Genomic DNA, 26804 nt, shown 5'->3' on the forward strand with positions numbered 1-26804 from the left:
ATCACAGAAAATTGCTGTTCAAAAGCTGTTAAAACCCTTAATTACCTGAAACAAAACAATGTTTTGCTTTAAGAACATCCTCATTTATATTTTTAACCACAGCATTTAAACTTTGGGAGCAGTGTCTTCTTCTAGATGAAGCTTAGTTTTGTGTTTCATTATGAGCTGAGTCCTAAATGTGCTGAGCTTGTGGTTTATGCTGCTGCTCTTCTTGTTTTGTTACACACTATGTTACAACAGTGATTGGTAAAAAGAGTATTTCTCAGGCCTCTGCACAGTAGGTGTTAGAGGATGTAGATTTATTGGTCACATTTCACTGGGTTGCATGTTCACATGGGGGCTTGTGCCTGACACGCAGTAGCACATCACACCATGTACCATTGTATAACCCACTTATCGTTGCTCTAATTGAAAGATTGGCTATCAACAGCGTCAGAACTAATGCACCTTTGGCAACAGACACAGTGCAGAGCTGAGCTTAAAGTTTGCTTGTAATAAGCGACAATGTCAGACACCAAAAATCTATGTGCTACATATTTTACAATTAATATTAAAGTTAAGTTCCTGTTAAAAATACAGAAACAGCTGTTCTCTGTTCACAAGAAAGGATCTTACCATACCACTTGGAGAATTAATTTGTTACCGTGGACACCACTACCACTAACTCCTCCCGTCTGTTTTGAGTCTGTTTGCAGTAACTTTAATTTCATTTGCAGAATCTTTGCATCTGTTTTTTGGAATTTGTTGTCTATGTTTGGATGTTGTCTCTCAGTTTTTGGTCATAAGTGTTTATCTTTATCTGCAGGACATAATGAACTAATATAAGTTGGTCTGTTGTTATGGATGAAGCAGCTGTTAGTACATAGAAGTTTTGCTAGTACTTTTTATTTGAAATGGGTTCACATTAAAAGTTTCCTTAAAAAGCTGAGGTTTTCTAGTGCACAGCCTCCAACATGTTTGTCATGGGTCAATGAGTGAATGATTTTTTTAAATTTCCCTGTAAATAATAAAAAATCTGTTCTTTAATGGTTTTCTACTTTAATCTGTCCACAAATAAAACTTAACAAGAACTGTTAACATTTTAGATTTTTGTCAAAATCTTATTTATGAGGCACATAAGAGTTATTTGATCTAGACTCAGACACTCATTATTTTCATTTCAGTGTCAAGTTCAATAACGTTTAAAGTACTTTGTTTTTTCAAATCAGTAACACATTGATGCAGAGAAAGGTACAATTTTTTAGTGGAGTAGTTGTCCTTTGCACCTAAAGTTTATTTGTAAGCATGCACTTACTACTTGACTCTAAAGTAGTACTGGAGCATGTTTTTAGGCAAGTACTTTTACACGAGTATTGAGTGTTTATAGTTCTACCACCTCTTCCTTTACCTTAACACCTTTAAAAAAGACAAATATTACAGTTTCAAGGAGGAAAATACAGTGTGTTGCAGCACTGTGAGCATGCATCGTATGAACTGTATGTGGGACAAAAAAACTTTCTCATCAAATCAGTCTAGTTCATTAAGAGAAACTGTGGATCACTACTCTAGTAGTATCAGCTGTATCAGCTAAAATACTAGTGATAGTACTTTAACACAAGCTTGTTTATTCATCATCACATTTGTCATTTGAACAGTTTTATTTCATTATGTCAAATACAGGAATTTCATGTACAGAAGCGCAACTGGGAACTAGAGAATGAAGTAGCTGTACAATATTTACACATCAAAACAACAGAATTGCTCTGCAAGAATAACCTCAGAGAGGTTAAATAATAGGAAATATCAATCAACAACTAACAGATAAGATGACTCACATTAAACACTGACATTTATGCTTTTGGATCAGTTCACTTCCCAAACTTCCTTGAAGGAAGTCTTGCTTTATTTTTTTCATTCCTCGTTTTTACAGGCGTTAAATTTCCTCTCATTGTCTTTTGAAGAGCAAACAGAAGACACAGCTTAGTTTTAAATACATTTCCCCTCAATCTTAACTACTTTCTAAGTGAGACAGGTGATAAATAGTGACTATCACATAGTCCTTTCGAACCTTACTTGTGTCTCACTCAATCCTAATTTCACTGCTCTTGCTCTGAGAGAAACAACAATTGCAGGTGGGCCATTTCATGTATACCCCTTTAAAATATTTTTCAAAAATAATAACAGCAAACAATCCCATCTCAAGATGGTCATCTTTAAAAATGTCCTTGTATAAATTATAAAAACCATAGTTCTCAATACATACTTATAGACTGTGTGTGTGTGTGTGTGTGTGTGTGTGTGTGTCTGTGCGTGAGTGTGTGTGTGTGTGTGTTTGTGTGTGTGTGTGCGCGCGTGCGTCATTATTCGGTAAGCCTTGACAAGAGTCTCTTGCGTAGTGCTGATCAACAGACCTTATGGTCTCTTTCTTCGACTTGATGAAGAAAATCCACCACATTCACAAAGTTCACTACCCTCCATCTTTCCAGAGATACAGTACTTTAACATGGATTCAATAATAAATCAAATACTTTAAAAGTGAAATCTCCAACAAAAACACTAACAGTGGCTGTTCTCACTGGATCCATGGCACTACCAGCATCTGCACGGTTTCCGTATAGGGATTCTTTCCTTTAACAAACTGTGGATGCCTCTGTCTTCTTAACACTGCCGGTGGATGTGTGAGGCTGTGGTCCTCCTCCTTCAGGCTTTGGCACTAAGGCTGAGCAATTCCATGAAGGAGTTAAAGAGGCTCTCCAGCCAGCCTTGGTTGGCCATGCACTGCTGCACCACCTCCTCCTGGCCCGGGTCCTCTGCCGCCTGCTCAATGCTGTCCGTCTGCCCAGGAAACAAGTAATTTACACACAGTACAATGGGCACAAACTGAATTAAGTGGGTGGGTGATGGAATATGCACGTAGATGGATTTCAAGTTGGAACACTCTCTTTAACTGTAGTTCAATGCATTAGTATCAGGTTTAGCCTCTAAAACGGCTAGAACTGTATATAATGAATTATTTGGTATCTCTAAGTTTGAATGTAATAAACTTCTTTGTGGAGGCACCTGTGAAGTGTGTGACCTACATGACTTTGCACTCATGTCAGTGAGTTGGTGTATGTGTCTGTCAAAATTGGGGTGACTGTACTAGAAGTAGCAGATCTGTTTCCATATATGTATAGTTATTAGTTTTTCAAAATACTGTTGCTTGCTATTGTGATTTACTTTCTCCAGGTAGGCTCCCATTTTTTCTTCATCTCTTCCGATCTCCATTAAATTTAAATGAACTATTTAACCATACAAGTTGGAGCCCCTTTGGCCTTTTGACATGACGCATTATCCTGCTAGAAGCAGGTATCACAAAATGGGTCCACTGTTGTCATACAGGGATGGGTACTCAGGTAAGCTGTGGTGTTTAAAGAATTGTTGGGCCCTTAAATATTAAGAAAATATCTCACACCATTACACCACCATCATCAGCCTGAACCTTCAGAGATGATCTTCTGCATTACAGTTGTAACAAGTGATTATTTGAGTCACTGTTTTCTTTCTAGAATCTTGAACCTGTCTGGACATTCTCGTCTGACCTTATCATTAACATCAACAAGCATCAACAAGGCATTTTTGCCCAGAGAACTGCTGCTCACTCTTTTTCTGACCATTCTCTGTAAGTCATGAAGATGGATGTGCATAAAAATCCCAGCTGATCAGCAGCTTCTCAAATACTCAGACCAGCCTGTCCGTCACCAACAAGTCAATTAAATCATCTTTCTTCCCCATTCTGATACTGGGTTTGAATATAGCAGATCGTTTTGACCATGTCTACATGTCTAAATATACTGGGTTGCTGCCATGGGATTGGCTGATTAGATATCTGCGTTACCGATCAGTTAAACAGGTAAACTTAATCACATAGGGCACCTAAGTCATCTAACAGTTAACACAGCGTGATGTAACTTCACATTCTCTATAACAGTGCATCATGTTTTACGAAGGCATTAGTCTTTTACAAATGACAACCTGAAAGGTTACTAGTAACTAGAGCTATAGCAGAGTTTAAAGTACAAAAACCTACAACTGTTTAAGTGGAAATGATGTTGACCTTGTGTGAAAGGAGAAGGAAAAGACTAGCCTAACCGTTTAAAATGTAAAAAATAAAATAAAATCACTTCTGAATAAAACAAATGCTTCTCTATTTGCCTCACCAGAGATCAGAGTTAAAAGGTAATTAGTGTTGTATTATACCAAACATTTTCAGGTCTCATGTCTCAGTGACCTAGGAGTAGCCTTAACCATCACAGCTTGGTCAAAGACACCTCATAGTTGAGTCTCATTCTTATTACAATAAATGCTGCTATGTTAATGCTCAACACTGAAGGTCTTCACTGGCTCTAACATAACCATGACTGGACAGGACTATCAGTCTAATCATCACAGGAGGAACAAAGTGTGAACAGAGATGTGCTGGCAATATTACATTTATCAAAAGTCTGTGACCCTGTCTTTATTTCTGCATATGACCAAAAACTTGATCCGGAATTCGCGCTTCCACAACAAATAAGTAAAGAAGTCTAATGTTTTTTCTTTTAATTGAGTTTCCTTTTTTCTAGTTTATGGTCTTGTGAGAAAATCTGTTTTAAATCATATTTTTGCAGAAAATAATTCTCTATAGGTGCTCGTTCTAGGGATGCCTGGAACTACATAATGGGGGCTTTTGTTGCATTCATACTGCCACTGAGAACACTTAAGTCACCTTATGTATTCATATTGATCTGTGTGAGTCCGGGATATTTGAAACAGCCAATCAAATGTTTTTTATTTTACTTTCTCTCCGGAGTACAGGTAATAGCACCTGTCATATTATGTATATAATGTGCAAAATGCAATGAACACAAGACAGCAGTAAATTACCACACTGCTTGCTGAAATAAACTGTTTGCTTCCCCAGGAATGATGGCAGAAAGAATAAAGAAAAACAATACTTGGACAAAAGTTAACCAGCTTTGAGCTGGACTGCTTACATTGGCTCAGTGTTTGAACAATTAATGTAAACTTTACTCAAGGTTAATTTTCCTGGGAGAGTAGCTACTCTAAAGTCATGAGAACTGTTATCATTCTCAGTTCCTCAAGTCATGTTAATTAGACCAGAGCCTCACTATTAGTCAGGACAGATTACAGTGATAGGCTGTCTCTCAAATGCCTCGCCTGGTCATTGATGATATCCCATAATCTAGCAGACTGAAATATCACCAATCAACCTGGAAACTTCAAAAATGATAACTTCTGTGGCACCAGGACAGATGTGAACAAACAACCTGATTAACACTTTTCAAGAGTAGAGCACTGACAGTAAATCCAATTCCAAATCCAACATTTCAAGAATAATGCAGTCAATCTTACCTCCTTCTTGCAGTGCAGGAAGGTGTGATACTTGTAGTGGTGAAGGGAATGATACAGACTGTAAATCCGACACGTTTCAATTGAAAGCTTCAGATCCTGAAAAAGATGAGAAAGTTGTTGGTTTTTTTTCCTGTTTTTTTCTCCCCCCCACTATTTGAATAAAAAGGTTAAAAAATAAAAAACTTCGTGAAGTTTCTAACAATGAGTGACAGCATAGAGGAAGACCAACTGCTGCATCAGCTCATCAGCATAAATCTGTACATGTGAACGACGTCACAGACTTAAACAAGCTCCAAGTTCCTGTAGTTTCTCGTTTAGTAAAAATGTGACATGCTGGTAAAATTTCAACAAGACTGCAAGGATTAACAGCATTATGACCCAAATTACCTGCATCATCACCAAACATCACCTTGGATGTATTGTCAAGGGAGCTGTTTACTTGGACCATGGAAAAGATGACAGTAGATCACAGTAGCAGTCAGAACTGCTGGAATGTAACAACACAAGTCTTATAACTCCTCATAACCCCTAGAAATTGATTGTTTTGTGTGGCCTTCCAGTTGCAGACTTGTTAAGTTGTCTTAATCTTCCTAGGGATGAATAAAAGAGCGGCATGGAAAAGGTGTCTCCTAGTCAACTTTCCACATACTAAAGGAACTACTTGGATGATTAGTGAAACATTTCAAACTAAGACATTAACCTGGGTATGATTTACCCAGCTTAATGTAGACATGGTCTCAGATAATCTCTCTTGGATAACTGAGAACCACCAAAATAAATAGTCTGACCTTATAACCATGCTTCTTTTCAGAACCATGTTTCTGACCTGTTGCTTAGGAATACTCCTCTTGACCCGGTTGAGTGTTTTACGATTGTAACCCTCCCCACCGAGGTGAACTCTGACAGCTCCAGATTCCAGAGGATCTGCCGTCATTTTGGGGAATATGTGTAAAGCCTCCTGGAGAGAGGAAACCAGGATATTAAAGATATGAAATCACTTGAAACTCACAAAGATAATAAAAAAAAAACTAGTGCAATAAAACTCCCACCCCAAGGTACTTTTCAGAAATCATTATCAACAGATTGGAGTTATGTGCAGGCTACCTGGTGCTGAGCACTCATGTTGACTCTCCTCAGGAGCCTCTTCTTTTGTTCACTGAGCAGGCTGTCAATTTTTCTCATGGGTGGTAGGTACAACTCATCTGAGGAGTTAAAGCAGCATAACACTCATTTACATTTAAATCCTACATTTTAACCACTGTCACTGATTGTTATTGTAAGATACCTGCAAATAATGTTAACAGGGTAATTAGGTAGGAAGATCTCAAGGTAGCTAAACAACTTTACATGACACCAGAATCACTCCAATCTGGACCACATATATTTGGACAGTGATCACACTCATCATTTTGGCTGTGTACACCACAGCAGTGGAATCAGTGCTGATTGATTGCTCAAACATTTTTGGACAAACTAACATATTCATAGATAAATTAAGTCAGTTTTGACACTTAATTCCAAGGACTTTACAGTCAGTGACTGCCTGATGTCTGGAACCCATAGACATCACCAGATGTTGGGCTTCTTCTCTGGTGATGCTCTGCCAGGCCTTTAATGCAGCTGTCTTCATATAAGACTTGTTTCTTTGGTGTTTGGTCTTTTCCTGCTGTTAGTGAAATCCAGCTTTACTGAATACACGACAGGTGACAATCTATTCCAGAATGTTTCATATTTTTGCTTTTGAAAGTCCGGGGTTGCTTTCATACTATGTTCCTTGTCATTGTCTATCTGCACTATCAAACACTCTCCATGGTGTCAAGTCAAGTCAAGTGGCGTTTATTGTCATTTCTACTATACACAGTGGTTCACAGTAAGCAGTGGAAATTAGATAACGTACCTCCAGAACCATGGTGCTACAAAACAACACAAGCTAAAGTGCATCGAGTGCAACCTAGTGCAAACAGTGCAGCCCAAAAACAGTACAGACAGAAAATGTAGACAGACAACACAAGATTACACAGGACAGGACACAAAACCTAAGACAACGCCGACCAGTAAACCTACTGTATACTTCGATTATACAGTACAGTCAAGTGTGCTAAAGGTGCAAAAAGAAGCATGTAAACAGTGCAGTGGAATGTGCAAATAAGCAGCAGGTAAACAGTGTAGTGCGGTTAAGTATAGAATAAGTTGTGTAAGTAAGTTTGTGTTAAGTTCAGGTTGTACGAGTGTGTGTGTGTGTGTGTGTGGGGGGGGGGTGTTTGTGTGTGTGTGTGTGGTGTTTGAAGCATTGAGCAGATACAAATTAATTCTGCTAATTTTATCAGCCATCAGCTCCTCAATAAATACAAACAAATCCGTTCCTTTAGCAGCCATACATGCCCACAGACTATCTCCACCATGCTGCCCTTCTCCAAAAGAGTCCCATTTTTTCTGGTGGATTAATCTTCTCTTCTGTCCATAGGAGGTTGACAGGATTTTTTTTAATTGTTTTTTTAAAGCCATAATCTGTTCTTCCTGGTTTTGAGACTTACTAGTCTTATGACAAACCTCTATATTTATTCTTGTGAAGTCTTCTCTTGATTGTAGGAAAAGACCAATCTAGAGAAAGGGAAAGAACTCTTCTTTCATCCACCACAGTTGCTTATCATGGCCTTTCTGGAGGTACTAAATGCACCAGTGTTTTCTTTCTCTTTAGGAATATACCAAATAGATGGTTTGTCTGCACCTAATGCTCTCTCTCTAGTGGATTTGTTTTAGTGTTCATTGTAATGGTGGCTTACTGGACAGGCAGTGACAGTTTGCTGGATATTAGCAGTTAACAACAGCAGATTCTGAATCTACATATCCTGATTAAAATCAAGACAATTTATCTGTTTATTTGTAAATGAACTAAAGAGGAAATAACCCACAAATGTCCATGACATTTTACACAAATCTTACTGTAATTGATTCAGATGAAAGCCATTGTGGTGACGGAGAAAGCTAGAATTATCAAAATGGTGTCACTGTCCAAATGGATATGCAACTGACCTTATTTTCCAACGAAATGCAAAGCTTCAGAGGAGGCACTGGCTCTCATCCCAGCTGTGTAAAGCCTTATCACAGTCAATACACTTTATGAGTGATTTGGGGGATTTTCGAAGAGTCACTGAAGCTTACTCTAAAGATCTATTCTTAGTCTATTCTAAGTCTAACCCTTATTCCTAAAAAGACATCCAGCACTATTGACATGAGCTGCTGCTGTGACTTCCTAAAATTGTCTTCCTACTGTCAAATCAAAACTCTCTTGTCAGATTCTATAACCAGAGTCAAAACCAGCAAAGTGATCACTACTCACTGTATCTCTCTCCAAAACATTCCACTCCACATCTCTTGTTAAGGCTGTAAGTGCAGGAAAAATGTACCCATTTCGAGTAGCTGTGCTCTGATAAGTGTTTAAATCATCTAGCCAGATAACACAGATGCTAACCTTGCTCATTATCTCCTTAAGCTCAGACGGTATCAAAGTAAAAATTAATTTGCGTCATCGTCTCTTGAGAATTCCACACTTTAGTTTTCATGAAAAATTGGTAAATGGCCACTTATATAGTTGTATACATAGTAAAGTGCTTTTATCCAAAGCACTTTACAATGTTGATTCCCATTCACACACACACTCACACACCGATGGCGGTGGCAACTATGCAAGGTGCTCACCTGACCCACTGGGAGCAACTTGGGGTTTAGTGTCCTCAACAAGGGAGCAGGGATCGAACCGCTGACCCTGTGGTCCGTGGACGACTGCCTTACCAACTGAGCTACAGCCATTCAAAAATGCCTCACAGTGACAGATTATATACTGGACACAAAGTTTCAACTGAGCCAGCTTGATTCCGAGAATCTATTTTAAATATCCTGTCATCCTCATCCATGGCTCACATTCTGGCTCTACCTGATCCTTCCAAGTGTTTTTGTTGTGTAGAATAACATGTTTTACTTGTCATTTCTAATTATTTAAAGTTAGTTTGGAACAAGAAATATTTTTAGTCAATCTTTTAATTTTAGTTTATTTACTTTTGTAATTCTTTATTCTTTTTCAGATAAATTTGTTTAAACGCCTATTTCAATTCACTTTCTTCATATTTGCTAGTTAATAATATTTTTACAAATAATAGGGGAGAATCTACCTACCCACTAATCCACTTTTAGTGGGTTTTACAGCTTTAAACTCCATTTATTTTATCAGCTCTTTCTCCTTCTGACCATCTGCAACTTTGTTTTTGCCCACTTCAAAGATTCTGCTGCACAGCTCAAGGAAATGTATACTTCCTGTACCTTCACTGAGGACAGGGGATTGTGGGTCTTTTCTGTTACTAGTTTTTATTATTGTTTTAAATTTGACCAAATGGTGTGTGTGTGTGCGTTTAGACGTGTGTAGTGAACTGACCTCTCTGTCGGCCTCTTCACTCATCAATATTTCAAGACCAAGGTGACAATGTAAATCCATATGAAAACTGTTGATTTTGGTAATGCCTTATGTCACAGCTGCAGCTTACAGTATAATTAAACTCATTTCACAGCATTGGGAAACATCTAAATTATTTCTACTGTAAGTATGTTCTAACTAATAATGAATCTGTTCCAATATTGCAGGGGCTGACAGGGGCTGTATCTAAAAGGATGATTGTTCCCACTTGTTCTATGTAATAACGTGAGTACAATATGTGTAGACTTTCTCAGACAACAGAAAGTCACCTACAGAGATTGTAGAATTGACATCATGCTGGTTTTTGTTGTTTTTGTGCACCATCTTGTGAGGATCTCCCTGCCTTTCTGTTGGTAAGTTGGAGTCTGAGTTCAGATTTTCTGTACTGATTCTGAAGAGTATCACCACAGTAGGACAATGCTGCTGCCATAGTAGTTCACTAGATGTGTGCTGCACTACTTTTGTCCAGTCTCCAACAAAGCTGAACAACTTAAACAACTTTTTGGTGAAACAAAAAGTTTCACCACTGTCTCTCTCATCACCATGCGCTTAACCCATATCTCACAAGAATACATGGCAGTGGTATGACAATCACATTATGTACCTAGTTGCTACAATAAATAATATACACATTCTTGCTAAAATACTCCAAATCACAGATTGTTGCTTAGCAACAATACCTACAAGTTTATGTACTGTACAGGTTTACCATTTTTGCAAAAAAAAGTCCACTGTACATTTAATGGGTATTATTTGTTTTCTAGTGTGTGTTTGTCTAGTTAATGTGTTACTTTGATGCTTAGCTTTTCCAGTGTTTGTTACGGTATTGTTGTTTTAGTTCTCATTAGGTCACTCATTCCCTCCTTGGTTTATTAGCCTCATCGTTGATGGTTTTATGTTCGGTTCTCCTGGTTTATGTTTAAGTTTTTTGTGTTTGTATTAAGACTTATATTTGATAGTTTCACTGTCCCTAGTTTTTTTGGTTACCACCCGTTTAATTTTTTTATCTTCCATCACGCTTTTTCAGTTTGTCTATTAGCCCTAGTTAAATTTCTTAGTGCCTATGAGTTACTTTCTTGTCTCTAGTGTTATAATCATCCTTCTGAAATTGTGCCAGCTGTGTCCTTTGAAGGAGTGAATTTGTGTTGTTGTGTTATAAGTGAATGTTACCAGTCTTTCAAGAACAAAACTTTAGTTTATGGTGATGAAACATCATGGTCACAGTTTGATCATGCTAACAATCAGCACAGCATAGCTGTGTCTCAATTAAAGGGCCATGTCATTTGAAGGCTACACTTAAAGACTGACTGTATTCCTCCAATGGGGGGATCCTTAGTGACCCAATCTATCTCAAGATTCTGTGTGTGCTGTTGATGAAGAGTATTTCAAGAATATTTCAAACACACGGCCTGATGACTACAACAATGCAAATTTTAAACCAAGGGGCCTTAAAAGTTATGAAATGTAAGCAATGTCAAATAGATTGCTGCGAGCTCAGGTAAAAAAGAAGACGGCATCATTCGAAGGATGTGGCCTCTGAATTTGGAGACAGTACATAGCTATTCTATGCTTTAACACTGGGAATGCTCAAAATGCCACTCCATGTAATAGCATGGTTATTGTGTGTCAGTCTGAAACTCTGCTATAATATCTTTAACCTCATTTCCTTTTTAACTCGCTGTACACTACAACCAATCAGGGTAAATAGTAGATGTTCAGGTTATCAGTCTGCAGTTCCATAACTTCTGCGACACAACAATAAAGGGCCACTGGCACTGAAAAATCTATTTCCAGATTTGACTGTGATTGATGAAATGTGCTAAGTTTAAGAGTTTATAAAAATGAACAAAGAACCCCATGTGTTGTGAGGTAGAGAGTATGTATTCGAGTATGTATGAGTATGTATGAGAGTATGTATTCAACAAGCTCCCTAACCCTCGCTGAATTGCCTTTTTCAGTTGCCTGCTTCCATTTCTGGACAATTTTATTAGTCTAGTTCCCCTGTTGCGCTTATTGTTTTCAAGGTAAATCTTCAGTGTTCCTCTGCCTCAGTGCTCACCATCAGTGTCCTCCAAGGCTTGGATCATATCGGGGTCAAGTGCTGTGCTGACTAGCATCTCCACGTAGCTCCTGAACATCTCCCTCATGGCTCGGCTGTTAAGCGCCCCCCACAGAGGCCCTGAAACATTAAGGAGCTGCACTAAGAACCTGAGAGATGTTATCAATAGAGTGTGCCTTTCAACGACACGCACACACACACACACACACACACACACACACACACACACACACACACACACACACACACAGAGCTGACCTTCATCATCACTGGGTGGAGTTGAATCAGACTCTGATGAGGAGGACGGCACCTCCTTCAGCCACTTTTTCCTTTTCTTAGGTGGAGGCTCAGCCTTGTCCTTTGAAGTCTTGGCTCTGGACTGACGCTCCATCTTCTTCTCTCCTCCTCGCTTTTCCCCCTTCAGTCTGGCGAACGCCAAGGAGGCATCTCTCCTCTCTCGCTCCTCTCGCTCCCTTTTCTCTCTCTCCTTTTCATTCTCCTTCTGTTCTCTTTCTTTCTGCTCTCGCTGCTTGTCTCTCCACTCCTTCTCCTGTTTTTCCTTTTCCCTCTGCTCCCTTTCTCTCATCTCCTTCTCTTGTTTCTCCCTCTCATTTTGCTCTCTCTTTTTTTCCTTTTCTTTCTGCTCTTTCTTCTGTTTCTCCCTATCTTTTTGCTCCTTCTCCTGTATCTCCCTTTCTTTCCTTTCCCTTTCTTCTCTCTCCCTTTCTTTCCTCTCTTTATCCTGTTTTTCTTTCTCTCTCTGCTCCCTGTTCCTTAGCTCCCTGTCTTTTTGCTCTGTCTCTCTTTTCTCCCTTTCTTTTTGCTCCACCTCCCTTCTTTCACTCTCCCTCTCTTTCTGCCACTCGGTTTCTCTCTCTTTTTCTTTACGGTCCCTCTCTCTCTCCTCTTTTTCTCTCTCTACACTCTCTTTTTCTTTTCTTTCCCTCTCTCGCTGCTCCCTCTCCTGTTTCTCCTTTTCCTTTTGCTCTCTCTCCTCTTTCTCTCTTCTCTCTCTCCCCTTATTGTCCCTTTCTACTTTTTCCCTGTGCTCCCGCTCTTTCTGTTCTTTCTCTCGTTCTCTGTGCTCCTTTAGGTCTCTTTCTTTTTGTCTCTCCTTGTCTCTGTCCTCTCTCTCCACTCGAGGTGGGGTTTGATTGTGAATGGTGGGCAAGTGTTTGGGTAGTGACTGGCGCCTGTCCGTACGAAGGTTTAATGAAAAAGACCAAAACAAAAGTGAATGATGCTCCACATCTGAATGCCCAGGAAGCAGTTAGTGCTTTGAGAAAATGTGCAGCCTTACCTCAGAGTCAGGCCAGCTCTGTGCCATGGCTTTCGGGAACACACCCTGACATAATCTTTTTTGTTGACGTTCTCCAAGAACTTCACATACAAACGCTGGTAGCGCATTTTGGCATCACCAAAGTAACCCAGATACTGAGAGAGGAGACATTAAGACTCAATTACTGTTTCTAAAAAATATACAACTCTCATATCACATCCATGGCTCAGTGCTCTGCTCGGACCACCAGCAGGTTTCTGCAAGTCGCCAATTAGAACAAAGTAGACTTGGGATGGTTATCAGTTATCAGCCCCAGTTGAAGTTTTGATAGGTCACCTACCACCTAATTGGAAGTTTTTATCAGCTGCAGTATTTATTCCATTTGCCAGACATTAGAGTACTCACTGTTGATGAGAAATCACTTCTAGAGTTCCCTTTTAAATACATTCTCAGGCCTGTAAAAATGATCACTGTGCTTTCCAGGTTTTTTCAATTTTCATGATATGACCTTATATCAGTAATTACTCATTAAGTTGTGTATAATCTCATAAAGATATAATTATTTTATGTCGTCGTACTCCTGTCAGAGCATTAATAGCATGAATTCATTCAACATCAAGAGAGCAAGGCTGTCCCATATTGTATCAGCCATATTAATAATGTCTTCCCGTGATAAGAATTTGTCATATATGCTGTAATGTGGACATCTCAAATACAGTTTTTGTTTGGAAACTTTCCAAAAATAGATTCATCTGTGCTCTGGAAACAAGTCACAAGATGTGAATTAAACATCAATGATTTCCGGGTTGTATAAGAAACCCGAAAAGAAATGTACAACCGATTTGTTCCACCACCTACAGCACAAACAGTACCGATATAAGCAGGAGATCATGGCAGATGTTGGAGCAACAACACCCACAAACTCATTCACTTCTAAAGGGTTTTATTTGCCAGTGGTTCTGCCTGTGATAAAAGAAGTAAACGCTGGAAAAAACTGCCAGATGTGGGGACATTGCTGAGCTAGAGACATGTTTTCAATCCAAACTGCTGACAAGGATTCAGGCCAATGATTAAAAATATGGAGATCTATAGTGTTAAACTGATCAGCCACCCCTAACCAATGGAGTGATAAAACCTAAACGTGTTCCAATTTCTCAGTTCTCATTTTGAAATTTTGACTGAACTGCTTGTTGAAATTAGATTTTTTTACTTGGAAAGTCAAAGGAAACTCACCAACTTCAACCTCCAAACGTTCTGTGTATGCAGTGTATATGCTGGAGTATACTTTAAATTGTTTTACTCATGGCTATTTCTACTCTCCCAGCATTTAAAAATACAGTTCATGATATAAACCTCTAGCCAGATTGCTCACCTGAAATTTTACTCTGAAGCTTATAAAGTTGCTGAGATGAATGAAAGATGAATTCTAGTATAATAGATGAAGATGTTTCTGGGAAGCTAGTTTTGTACCTATCGAAGTCTGACTCATTCAGAGTTGTGCACTTCCACAACTGCACTAATTGCATTACATTTATCTGCTGGAAAACTCACATTACTGGTTGCACAGAACTGCCTTTGACCGTCTTTGATCTCTGGGCTGAATTTCTGGAGCAAAGCTTTCTGTACCCTCCAGATGGGTGGGGGCTCCCGGCCTGTCTGCAAAGCCATCTGGTGACAGACAAACACAATGTCTACCATTAGTCGTAAGCTATTTGATAACTTTACATACTTCCTGGGAGATGGGGGGGGCGGACTCACCTTGAGAGTTCCGATGTCCTCAGTACGAACCACGAACTCATCCCGTTCTCTGAAGATTCCCTCACCCCCACTCTCACTGTCCTCCTCCTCACTCTCCCCAGCAATAGCAGCATCTGCCTGCTTCTTTGCCAGGTGGAGGGAAGTAAGACGCTGAGATGCTGGGGCCTCTTCTGGGGTTGGAGGTGATGGTGGAGGAGAGGATGATGAAGAAGGTGAAGAAGAGGAGGGTGAAGGTTCCTGCTCCTGATCAGAGCATGATGGAGGAGGTGTGGTTGATGGAGGTGGGATTGATTGGCCCAGGGGAAGATTGGAGAGGGGTGAGGATGGAATAGCTGGAGGGGAGGTGGAGGGAGGCAGGAAGGTACCTGCAATTGGAGCTGGTTGGTAGGAGGGCTGCTGCTGCACAGAGGGAGGAGTAGTTGGATTTGTATTTTCTTCGTGCTCCTGGATCGGAAGTGGGGAAGGCACAGGGAGACACAGGGAGGGGAGAGGCGAGGGTGAAGAGTAGGTGGGTGGTGAATTGGAGATGGATGGTGATGGGGATGGAAGCGCAGGAGGTCCTGATGGAGAATCTAAAGAACAGGGTAGGGACAGGAAATGAGAAAGCTGTCTTTTGTTTATTCAGTTGCAATGTCAATTCACTTTCACTGCTGTTCCGACTTACAGCACAGAGCATAAGTATTTGGACAGCTACACAGCAGTAAAGCTAGAAGACAAGATGGCACAGTATGGTGGCATCTTTAGATTCGTGTTTTTATCCGTGTATATTTATAGATTTTATCACTATATATTTTAATTTATCACTATTTATTTAGAAAATGTATCACAGATACATAATTACAACACTTATATGAGCATAGAATCCAAACATGAAGTCCAAGTGGCATTTATCAACCACGGTGTTGTTAGCACTGTAGCTCAAGTACTTAAATACAGCTGAGGCTCAATGCAGTATACACTGTTATATTACAAAGAGCCTCGAGAAAAATAACATCTAGCCAAGAAGTTTAAGCCAACTACCACAAAATCATTCGCCTGCTTCCAGCCATAAAGAGAGGAAACAGATTTATTTTATTTTAATAATATATATAATAATAATCAGTGCTTTTTCATGGTTCAGTTGTCAGGTGCTCCCTAGGGCACATGACACATCTCATGTGAAATGTATAATCAAGTAAAAAGGTAACTTTCCATTCCTCACATTTTGTGCAGAGACCCATTCAATGTGCCAAAGAAGTGTAGTGATGGTTAAGAAAACAGATGATGGAGGTCTCCCTCTCCCTCCATATACAATCATCTGCTATCGCCTGTGATCATCAATCAAGCTCCATTGCTGGGTCACATTGTAGCAGGTGAACCAACTCAGCAACTGAGTGACGGCATTTGCTAATTAAGGCCATGACGTGTCAAAGTCAAAATATTTTCTAAACACCTGATATGAGTTTTAGATAAACAAACTTACACATTACCTTCAACCTTAGGAACTTCCAAATTCTGCATTTCAGACACTCTCTCCTCTTCCTCCTCCTCTGGCTCCTCCAGGGCTCTCTGTTGTAGTTTCTGTAGATCACTTGTTATTTCTTCTGTGTCTACAGGCTCCTCTTCTTCCTCCTCCTCTTCTTCCTCCTCCTCCTCTGCTCCTTGCCCAGGCTCCCTCTCATCCATCTTATCTCTGTTTGACTGCGGAGAGACCTTTTCTTCCACCTGTGAGTGATGTGGAGCATATGTGAGCGCATCCTCTTTTCCGTTCTCCATGCTGGGGATGAGGGGGGGTATGGCAGGGAGAGGTGGGCTGAGCGGCAGCTCCTGAGGGGTTGGTGGGGACAGAGTGGATGGGGCTTTGACCATGGCAGAAGCCACTGCAGCAGCCAAAGAGTGTGGGGTGTCATAAAGGGCTGAGATGGCAGATGAGATGCTCTTCTGCAGGTCCTGGTTCTTACTCACAGAGTCCTCCTCATCCGAGGAGAAGGATGGCAGCGTCTCCAGGTTCCTTTTCAGTTCCTCATCCAGAGGCTTGCAGGGACTCGAACAGGTGCTGAGAGCCAGGTCCGTCCTATCACCCTGCTCTCCCTCTGTGAATGATCCAGGAGGCTTCTGTGAAGGAGTTGTTGGTAGGGGAGGAGGAGGCGGGGACAAGGGCTCGATTCCTCCCTTCAGAGAGGAACAGGGGTTTAGGAGTTCCTGCTCACATCCATCATGTCCTGCGTCCAGGTCTGACTGTTTTTTGCCTGTCTTCAGGAAGTCCAGAAAGGAGGCCATAAAGCCAGGTTTAAAGTTGAAAGCCTTCTCATCAGCCTACAAGAGAGCAAAATGTCATCACTGGTATCATTCTTTTCTAAACTGTAAAACATCAGGTTGTAGCATCGGCTGACATTTTGACCACAGCAATGCAAGATGTTCATAAATTAACAATTGTATATCATTAAGTTATTTCAATATCTCTCTTCTTGTAGTTATGGTCTTGTCTCACAGGAGTATTGACAGGCTCTGACATTATCTGTCTACTATGTGATGCTGTAATCGATAAATCTCTTCCCTTGTTTTTTAGTCTTGTTGAAATATTTTCTTGTATATTCACAGGTAAAATGTGATTATTCTATAATCTAATTTAAGGTTTCTAGTGCTTTGTTGTTTTGTTTAATTTCCTAATGAAATTATTACTCATGTGGTTAATGTAAGAATTAGTTAAGAAGTCCAACACGATATCATCAATGACTTGTTATTTCGCATCAACTAATATATTACTGTGAAGCTTGTGATGATAAATCAAAATTAATGATATAACAAGCACAGGAATTCTGCAGTAATAACGTAGTAGAAATTACTGCAAATGTAGTGTGAAGAAATGTGGAGGAAATGAACAACAAATTTTCAGTTTACTGAAGAAGCAGATCAGTAAATACTGGTCCTGGACACCAGGCTGTTGGTAATAAAGATAATCAGACAGCAGGTGGCAGCATGGGTTCTGCACTGAAAATGTAGTAACCGTGGCAACAGCTGCCCTGGTAACAGCCACTGCTCTCCTCTCTCTTTTGTCAGTCAGAAAAAGCTGGCTGTCAGTCAACTATAACCTCCTTCTCTTTAAAACTCAAATCACAAAAACATGACTGTATATTAAAATGTAGCATTTTGTTGCAATGGAGGCCACAGCAGCAAGTCTTTCCTTACATGTTTTAAAAAAAATATTTGGCAAAAATGATACCTTTTTCCACAGGTACTGGCTTTGTGCCTGTGGGCACCATAGGTGTGAAGGAGGGAAAGAATGGCTTGAGTTTGAATAGATGAGGCATGAATTATAGATGTAGCTCCTGCCTTTGCTCATTTTTGTGGAGGGTGTAAAGCAACTTACTGAACTAGAGAGTTTCTGCATAGCAGTCCAGGCTTCAGGATTCAGTGGATCATCAATTTCTTTCTTCCACGTCATCTGTGTTAACATCAGAGAAAACCACTTTAAAAATCCATGCAGCAAACTTCAGATTAAACTCCTCAGAGTTTATTTCAAGGTTTATTTCAAGGTTTATTTAAAAGAAGGCTGGAAGCTGTGAAAAATGTAAAGAATAAAAAATTGCAATGATCAACGAATCATTTAAAAATTTAAAATATTTGATAATAAAAATGACAACATATCAAATGAAAAATATGAAAAATATTATGCTCATTTGTTCATGTGTCAAACAAGTTGGGACTGGTTATGTTTACCACCGTGCTGCATTGCTCCTTCTTTAAAAAGGTGGTTCTCAATAGAACCCTGGTCTGCTTGTTTACCAACCAACTCTGCCCTACCTACTGCTGATTACCTGGATCAGGTGTGTTCAGTTAATCAGAGGGTGGAAGATACCTATTCAGTTTTTGTAGCCCCAGACCACCAACCTCATCTAAGATGGTATCTTCTAGTTTATAAATGGCCAAAATCACCTTATGCAGGTCATCACCAGTGGTTACGTTGGGAAGTGCTCCTATAGGACCAAGACTGGGAACCAGAAAGTGATTGGGAACTGAGGAGACCAACTGACTCTGAAGGCAAAATGTTTTCAATTCCTGATGGATGTATGATTTTAGATGCTCAGCAGTCCAATACTTTTTTAAGTGAGCTTAGGCTCAGAGAAGGCAGCAGTGTTTCTGAATCTTCTTTCTATAAGGTTGTTTTTTGTTTTTGTTTTTTACATAATATAGTTTTATCTTTCAGTACATTTGTTGGAGCAGTGACAAACTATGTTGAATTCTGAGCACATTGAGAGACTTTTGAAGAATCATATCTGTTTTAATGCAGTGCTTCCTGGGGGCCTGAAGACCAGTGCTGGTTTTTGCCTTGCTCTTGTTTACAGAGATTTGTCTGAAAGTGTTACTGATTTTCTAAATTGTTGATGTTGAAATCCATAAATTCTTTGCACTTATACACTGAGTAACATTCCTAAAAGCATTTAGCACAGTATTTCACAGAATGGTAAATCTACCACCATCCTTACCTCTGAAAGATGCAGCTTCTCTGAGATGCTCTTTTTATACCCAGTGATGATACTGACCTGTTTACAATTAACTTCATTAGTTGTAAGATGTTCCACCAGGTGTTTTTTTTCTTTTAATTTAATTTTTTTAAGCATTATACAATTTCTGCAGTCTTCTGTTGCACCTGTACAAACTTCTACTATATGTATGATTGGTGTCAAATTCAAAATAAGCAAATATTTTTCAACATATTTGTCAGTTTCAATATTTGATATGTGGTCTTTGGGCTATTTATAATCAAAGTGAATTGGCAAAATGATTTGCAAATCATTGCATTTTTAAAAAAAAACAGCATCCCGTCTTTTTTTGAAAACAAGGTTGAAGGAGGAACACTGTGCATTTCATTTTAACTCAAAGGTGTATGGGGAAAAGAAAAGAAAATTGTTTAAATAGTTCATATTTAATGCAGACTGGACAAATGTAGGGTGGCACTTCTCCACTGACCTACTATACAGACAGCACTGACCTACAGGACAGCACTTTTCAGAATCAAAGTTAAAAACGCAACTCACCAGCAGAGAGACACTGGCATCCTCACAAGAGGGCGTACAAAAACAAAAATTAAACATGACATGAAGTCAACTTCACATTCTCTATATTAAATGTTTTAGTCCTTTTTCGTTGTTCTAAATTTCAGTACAGGGTTTTGTATGTGGCTGGGTCCTGTAGATGTGAACAGCATCGAACATTCTTAAATCAGAACCCTCAGCCCTTTATTAATTTCAAACCCAATGTGCAAGAACACAGAGACTTCACAATAAAAGAATATCTGTTGAAATAAAGCCATTTGACTTGACTTGAAGACATAAGACATAACACTCTACACCCAACTTACTAACTGCACATACAGGACATCTTTGTACTGCTGCTGAGACAACCAGCTTTATTTCCCCCTGTCATGAGAGGCAAAGTCAAACAAAGTCAAAACGTGCTACCTCATTCTGCACACCCAGCAGCTTTGCTCCCAATACTCAAAAAGTTTTTGCAGATGGATCTCTTCCCTCTTTGACATTATATCTGATGGAAATGAAACATTTTCTCTCCTGCCACTTTGCATTTAGCATCTTCTCCCTTTGTAAAAATGACTAAATGCAATGAGGGAACAAAAGTTTAAACAAACAAACATATCAATACCTTGTTTAATTCTGTAAATAACTGTTTTCTTATATGTTTTGTCAATCCAGTACCTATTTTTATAAATCTATATTCTGGGGAACATGAATCATCATTTGTTATTGAAACCAAATATATCTTTAGACAAAAGGATCTATATCTCCCTATACTCTCCTTCATTCTCTCTAAAAAGTCTCATTTGCAATTAAAAATAAATAAATTCACATAAATAAATTCACAGATTTGATTTCAGCATCTGATTCCGGCTCAAATTTGTCATTTTGCCTTCTCCCAATGGAAAATCCACTCTCCCCCAAGCTGTTGTGTGTCATCTTACAGCCGACATGAGAAAACTCTCAGCTTGGGTCACACGTTACAGTGCCAGTCCACTCATATTTACACATTAAAATCTGTGTTAAATCCATATAAGATACATATTTGTATTTGTCAAGATATGACTGAACACAGCAGTAGCCCCAAGCAAGAGAGCCTAGTTGGACCACCTCAGACAACATCAGGCTGATACAGTTAGGTGTTGATAAAAGACACAGCTTTCGTCAATATAGTGCCTCAAGTGCCTTGAAATGACTTTGTTGTGAATTGGTGTTGTTGAATTAAATAAAGATGAATATTGCCAGATGTTTTTGTCAATCTTTTCATGTGTGCTCTCTACCTCGCTGGCCTTCTCCTCGTGCTCCATCATCTTGTCTTGCATCTGGTTCAGCTCATTCCTGCTGTTTTCCATAGCAGTGCTAGGTCCAGGGCTCAGGCCCAGAGATGGTGCTGACCCCACCGATCCATCAGACATAACTGGCTCCGTACTGGACAGTGAGTCTGTCCTCAACAGCGATTCTGATGAAGGCATGGTGGGAATGGGCAGTTTGATCTGGGAGACAAAGAGGTTAGATGGACTTTCAGCATAATACATGTAACATTTGTCTTGTAGAATTTTACAGAAACTTACTGTGGCTTGTAATGATAGCATGCAACTATTTCTCATTATTGGTCTAATTACTTGTGTGGTCACTATATGTAATTTGATGTATAAGACTGAGTTCAAGTTTAACCTGAGTCGTTTGCAACATATCATATGCCAATTCTCTTGAAATATTTCCTGTCACCTCTGAATTTGCACCTATTCATTGAAGGCAAAAAATACTAAAAAATATCTAGAAAAACAGAACATTGACTAAATGTGAGCCACTGTAACACTATGCTATACTGTATGTCTACTTAAGAGTCATTTTCATAGAAACAGTTAATAAAAAAAAACTCTAATACCAGTTTATGCCAATTTGAGATAAACAGCGTTTAAACTATTTACGACAGCAATGTATATATAACTTCATATTAAATATCTAAAAGATAACAAAATAATTACCCCAAACAACTAAAAGTCAAGTTCAACAAGAAGCCTATAAAACACAGTATTGGTAATTTGCTCATTTACTCTTTGCAAGTAGTGCAATTTTTGCCTATTTTTATCCTATATATCCTCATTCAAAGTAGTGATTCTATGAATTTTGTTAAGCACAGGTTTATCCTTATCCACTCTATTCCTCTCTACTCTTACCTTGATAGGTCTGATTGGATCTTGTGGTGGCTGCTGGGATGGTTGCTGTTGTTGTTGATGGTGATGCTGTTGATGTTGCTGTTGTTGATGATGTGGTTCATGGTGATGACAGGAAATATGTTGCTGCTGATGATTCAGGTGATGCTGCTGTTGTTGTGGTACTTGATGGTGGTCTGCCGGATGTCTGTTGTCTTGGTGCGGATGGTGCTGGAGATGTTGCTGTTGATTGAACTGCTGCTGCTGATGCTGCTGCTGCTGATGATATGGGAAGCTTTGTGCTTTGTTCATATCTCGATGCATTTCCACAAGCCCTTCCTCCCTCCTGCCTCGCCCTCGACCACGGCCACGACCTCTTCTACTTTCACCAGCTATTGGTCCCATCAGCCCCCTGCAGTAAGGAGGCTCTGGAAGAGGACGTATGCGTGGTCTGCCTCGGGGGCGAGGTGGACCTTCGCGTTTTGGTTTAGTTGGTTTTCTGCCTCTTTTTTTAGGGCCATCATTGGGGAGTAGTTGTGGAGGGTGTCCGAGAGAAGAATAGCCGGAGGCATGGCCGAAGTCCATGTCACCCATCAGTGGACTAAGGCCACTTACTCCTGGTGCTCCACCAGTCTTCCTGCAACTAGACACCAAGTCAGGAAGCAGGTCAGGAAGGCGCCGACTGTTGAGGCGAATATCAGCTGGAGCGTCGGCTTTATCTTCATCATCCTCAAATTCATACTCCTGGGCATAGTTTTTCTTTGTCTGAGGTTGTGGCTCACGCCGCTGTTTGAGCAAGTGAAATGAGCTGGTCTTCAGCAGTTTCTTGGGTCGAGAGGAACAGAAGATAGGTGAGGTCAGACCAGTATTGCCTGAACCTCCAACTACTCCTATAGCTCCCATCATCTTGTTGACTGAACTGTCCCCTTGAACTCCTGAACTGAGCCCCATTGCGGGCGTTTGGGACTGAATGAGGCCAAGCTGGTCAGTATTAACAGTAGAGGGAAGATTGTGGGTTTTCATAGAGTCGAGGTCTAAGTGCAGATTGCCATTTCCTGCTCCTGGAAGGCTGTGACAGTACTGTCCATAGCCTCGTTCACTGTGATGACCAACCATATCATAGCCCTCTCCAGCACCTCCTGCTTTTAAAGCCTCCAAACTTTCTTGCCCCTCAGCATGACCTTGGGACAGAGTGTCTTGAGCACCCCGCCCTGCCCCAGATTCTCCAACACAGCTTGACTTGTAATCAGCTGAACAAAACATGTCCTCCATCTCAGGGAAGAAAGAGCGGTCTTCGTCATGTAAAAGAGAGTCTGGAAAGCACATGGGTGTTAGAGGTGCAAACCGCTGCTGCTGAGCTTGATTCTGTCCTACTTTACCTGCTGGGCTTACTGTGTCAAACTGGTGTGATTTAAGTGGGTCTAACTGAGAGTGTGAAAGCTGGGTTTCAGGCTCTCTTGGTTGGGGCTGGTTCTGGGGAATCCCCATATTTGTTGCCATCTGATGAGAGTGAGGGTGAGCTAACTGAGAGTGTGACAGTTGGTGGTGAACGTGTGCTTGCTGTGTGTGGTGGGCATGGGGGAGGGCATGGGCTTGAGGCTGGTTGAGGTGAAGTAGGTGTGAAGGAGTTGACAAACCTAAATCAGGTTCAGAGAGGAAGTCATGAAGAGCTGAGGCTGTTTGTTGGGAAAGGTGGTGGGGTGTAAGTCTGTGTTGCTGTCTATGTCTATCTCCACCACCTCCCTCCCCTCCTGTAACAGCTACCCCAACCCCAGGTCTTTCCAGAGCTCCTCCACTGTCTCTGTTTGTCCGAGAAAGAGATTGGTCTAGCATGGCTAGTGGAGACAATGAGTTTTGACTGGCTCGAGTTTGATCTCTTGGCTGGGCCCCAAGGCTGTAGTGGGCATCTATACCCTGGTTCTGAAGCTGCAATTGCAATTGTGAGGACTGGTTCTGTGGGTGAGAATCAACCCCTGTAGGTGTTGCTCCTCCAGCTGACCCCATCATGGCCTGCTGGCTTAAAGGATGCAGCTGTTGCTGTTGCTGTTGTTGCTGTGAAGGGGCTTGCTGTGGGTCCATCTTGGTGAGTGTGGTATGGGAAAGGACAGACTGCAGCATATGAGTTTGATGGGGTGGATCTGGCGGCGAGTCCATTAGAGACAAGGGGACCTGGTTTTGTCGAGCTTGCTGCACATCTGGTGTGTTACACAAGTATGAGCTGTCATTTGTATCTAAAGGCTTCTTTAGCTCCACATGAGGATGGCTGTGTGAGTGGGAATGGGGAAGGCTATGCTGAGAGGGCTGAGAGTGTTGGGAGATTTGGGAGTGCTGAGGGTGTTGCTGAGAGTGTGAGGATACATTTGAGGTGTGATGGGAATGTTGGGAGTGTGTGTGCTGTGTATAAAGATCCCCTCGTCCATAGTGGACCACAGAGGCAAGAGAGTCATGCTGCTGTTGATGGGAGTGAGTAGCATGGGAGTGGGAAACGGAGTCTGCAACTCCTCCTACCCCTCCAGCAGTAGGCTTTGACATAGTCAACTCTGACTTGATTTGGTGTTGTTTATTCTGTGATATTTCCAATTGAGTGTTTAATCCATTGGCTGCATCACCAGTTGTTATTCCAGGACCTGAACTGCTGGCAGTGTTATTGGTACGAATGACACTTTGGAGATGGTAGCGCTCTTCTGAAATCTTGTTAATGTCATAGGAAACCCCTTTGCTGTCCCCATCTGTAGCCTGTGGGAGCGGTTGGGGTAGTTGTGGAGGGGTTGGGTGATGCTGGGAAGAATGGGGAGCTGAGCTCTGGGCATGAAGTAAGTGGTGGATTAGGAAATCATCGTCATCCTCTTCCTCATCTTGGGATCGCTCAACTCCCAGCATATTGGTCTCTGTCTTTGGCTTGGGGGGTGTCGAATGGTAGGACTGGCTTTGAACTTGTCGCGTATCAGGGAAACCTTGTGATGAGGACATAAAAGCAGGAGAAAGGATGGAGGACAAATATTTGGTGGTCCCTGAGCCTCCAGGAGACTGTGCAGGACGAGCAGAAGCAGGTGAGTGCAATGCAGGGCGACTGATAGTAGAATTAGTGGAGGGTGAAGGACTAGACTCTGGAAGTTGGTAAGAACTGCTGCCTCCATTACTAACGCTAGCAGCTCCACTCCCTGATCCTGCAGATCCAACAAGTGTAGTTCCAGATACAGGTCCACTTCCTGTTGATCCTCCAGCACTCCCATACCCTAATGAAGGACTCTTTGCTCTTCTGAGAGAATTTGAGCCGAAACTCGAGTCACCAAAGACTATCTCTGCAGAGAATGAACGCCCTCCTGTGCCTATTCCAGTGAAGGCTTTCCCTCCAGCACCCCCAGCTCCAGAGCTCAAGTCCTGGGCATGAGGGGAGCTAAAGCCTCCATAAGAGTGGGTTATATGGGTGGCTGGAGGATTGTTGGGGGAGTAGGACTGCACATGTTGCTGGGAAGGGGTCTGCTCTGTTAGACCTGTATTAGTGTTCGGCACAGATGGAGAGCCATAGGTAGAGAGGCATTGTTTGGGTGTTGGCTGTTGAACAAGGGTGGATGAGACTACTGGTACAGAAGGAGGTGCTGGTGGTGGCTGAGGTGGGGGCTGCTGACGAGAGGGAGCAGACAAGGAGCCAGCGCTTGTCTTTGAGCTTGAAGAGGATAAAGAGGAGGTTGAGGAGGCTGATGGCGGAGTGTGCGGGGTACGGGAAGAGGATGATGCTGAACCCGAAGAGGAGTAGCCACTACTGGAGCTGGAATTTTTGGCTCCCTTAGTGCCAGATGAAGAGGAGGCTGAGGAGCTGGAAGATGAGGATGTGTAGGGAGTTTGGATGATTGGTCGATATGTCTGGGATTCCATCCGGGGTGAGGGTTTGGGATCCGAGGACGGACTCTGTTCCCCCAGAGGACTGCAGGACATTCCAGCATGTCGATGGTGACTGGCCATCTGCTGGTAGCCTGATGACCCACCACAACTTACATATTGCTGCAGGGGTGTTGTTGACTGGGCTGGGGATGAGCGTTGGTAATGCTTGATCACACTGTCCTGGCGGGAAACTGTCCTTTCTGGGGTAGGCGGCGGTTGAGAAGGAGCAGTGGGTGGTAGGGCTGTCGTTGAAGAGAACATAGAGGCATTATAGAGCTGGGAGGACTGGTTGTGGAGCTGGGAGGACAACAGGTTGAACTGGGGAGGGGGCAGGTGGCAACTGGAGGAGCTGGAAGGGCCTTGGGTCTGACAAGGAGCTGGGGGCTCTTGGGAGGCCCGATAGGTGGCACTCTGGGAAGACAGCAACCGGTCAAAGCCCAAGCTGGACTGGGAGGGGGTTTTGATGTGCAGCAGAGGATCATGGGGGGACAGCAAACCATTGGAAGTTGGACTAAATGTAGGCGTATCCTGTAAGGATAGTGAGGGAGTGAAAGATCGTCCAGAAAAGGAGGCAGGATGCTGGTATGCAGAAAGGGCTGGGGAGGAGGGGAAGGAACTGGAACCTGGAAGTGCCCCTGAAATAAAGAGGTCCGGTGGGGCTGGTGTGTGCATTGCTACAGGACACAACATTACATGGGCAGTGTTGGTCAATGCAAGTCACTATTGAGATTGACAAAAAAATTTGTTCCTTTACTTTTTTAAAATATAAATGATGTAAAGAAAATTATTGTTCAGACATAAGAGTACTTCAATGGTA

The 26804-nt window shown here is 41.4% G+C and overlaps 1 protein-coding gene across 4 annotated transcripts in view; it reads right to left on the reverse strand.

Annotated features, from left to right (window-relative positions):
* Nucleotides 1-1584: 1584 nt before the first annotated feature.
* prr12b (proline rich 12b) overlaps nucleotides 1585-26804 on the reverse strand; it is a 30474-nt gene continuing 5254 nt past the window's right edge. For 2 of the 4 annotated variants that reach the window (XM_067475852.1, XM_067475850.1), the window contains exons 4-17: nucleotides 22130-26661; nucleotides 21230-21442; nucleotides 19956-19976; nucleotides 18287-18361; nucleotides 16407-17232; nucleotides 14938-15509; nucleotides 14731-14847; nucleotides 13201-13334; nucleotides 12159-13093; nucleotides 11901-12020; nucleotides 6478-6575; nucleotides 6200-6331; nucleotides 5374-5469; nucleotides 1585-2814 (exon numbers count right to left, since the gene is read on the reverse strand). In XM_067475852.1, the coding sequence (XP_067331953.1) occupies nucleotides 2680-2814; nucleotides 5374-5469; nucleotides 6200-6331; nucleotides 6478-6575; nucleotides 11901-12020; nucleotides 12159-13093; nucleotides 13201-13334; nucleotides 14731-14847; nucleotides 14938-15509; nucleotides 16407-17232; nucleotides 18287-18361; nucleotides 19956-19976; nucleotides 21230-21442; nucleotides 22130-26661 (8006 nt within the window). In that variant the 3' untranslated portion in view covers nucleotides 1585-2679. Of the gene's footprint in view, nucleotides 2815-5373; nucleotides 5470-6199; nucleotides 6332-6477; nucleotides 6576-11900; nucleotides 12021-12158; nucleotides 13094-13200; nucleotides 13335-14730; nucleotides 14848-14937; nucleotides 15510-16406; nucleotides 17233-18286; nucleotides 18362-19955; nucleotides 19977-21229; nucleotides 21443-22129; nucleotides 26708-26804 lie in introns of all 4 variants that reach the window. The other 2 variants (XM_067475854.1, XM_067475851.1) reach the window with 2 other exon arrangements.

This window comes from Channa argus, chromosome 15 (assembly GCF_033026475.1).
Source record: "Channa argus isolate prfri chromosome 15, Channa argus male v1.0, whole genome shotgun sequence".
In the NCBI taxonomy this organism is placed as follows: domain Eukaryota; kingdom Metazoa; phylum Chordata; class Actinopteri; order Anabantiformes; family Channidae; genus Channa; species Channa argus.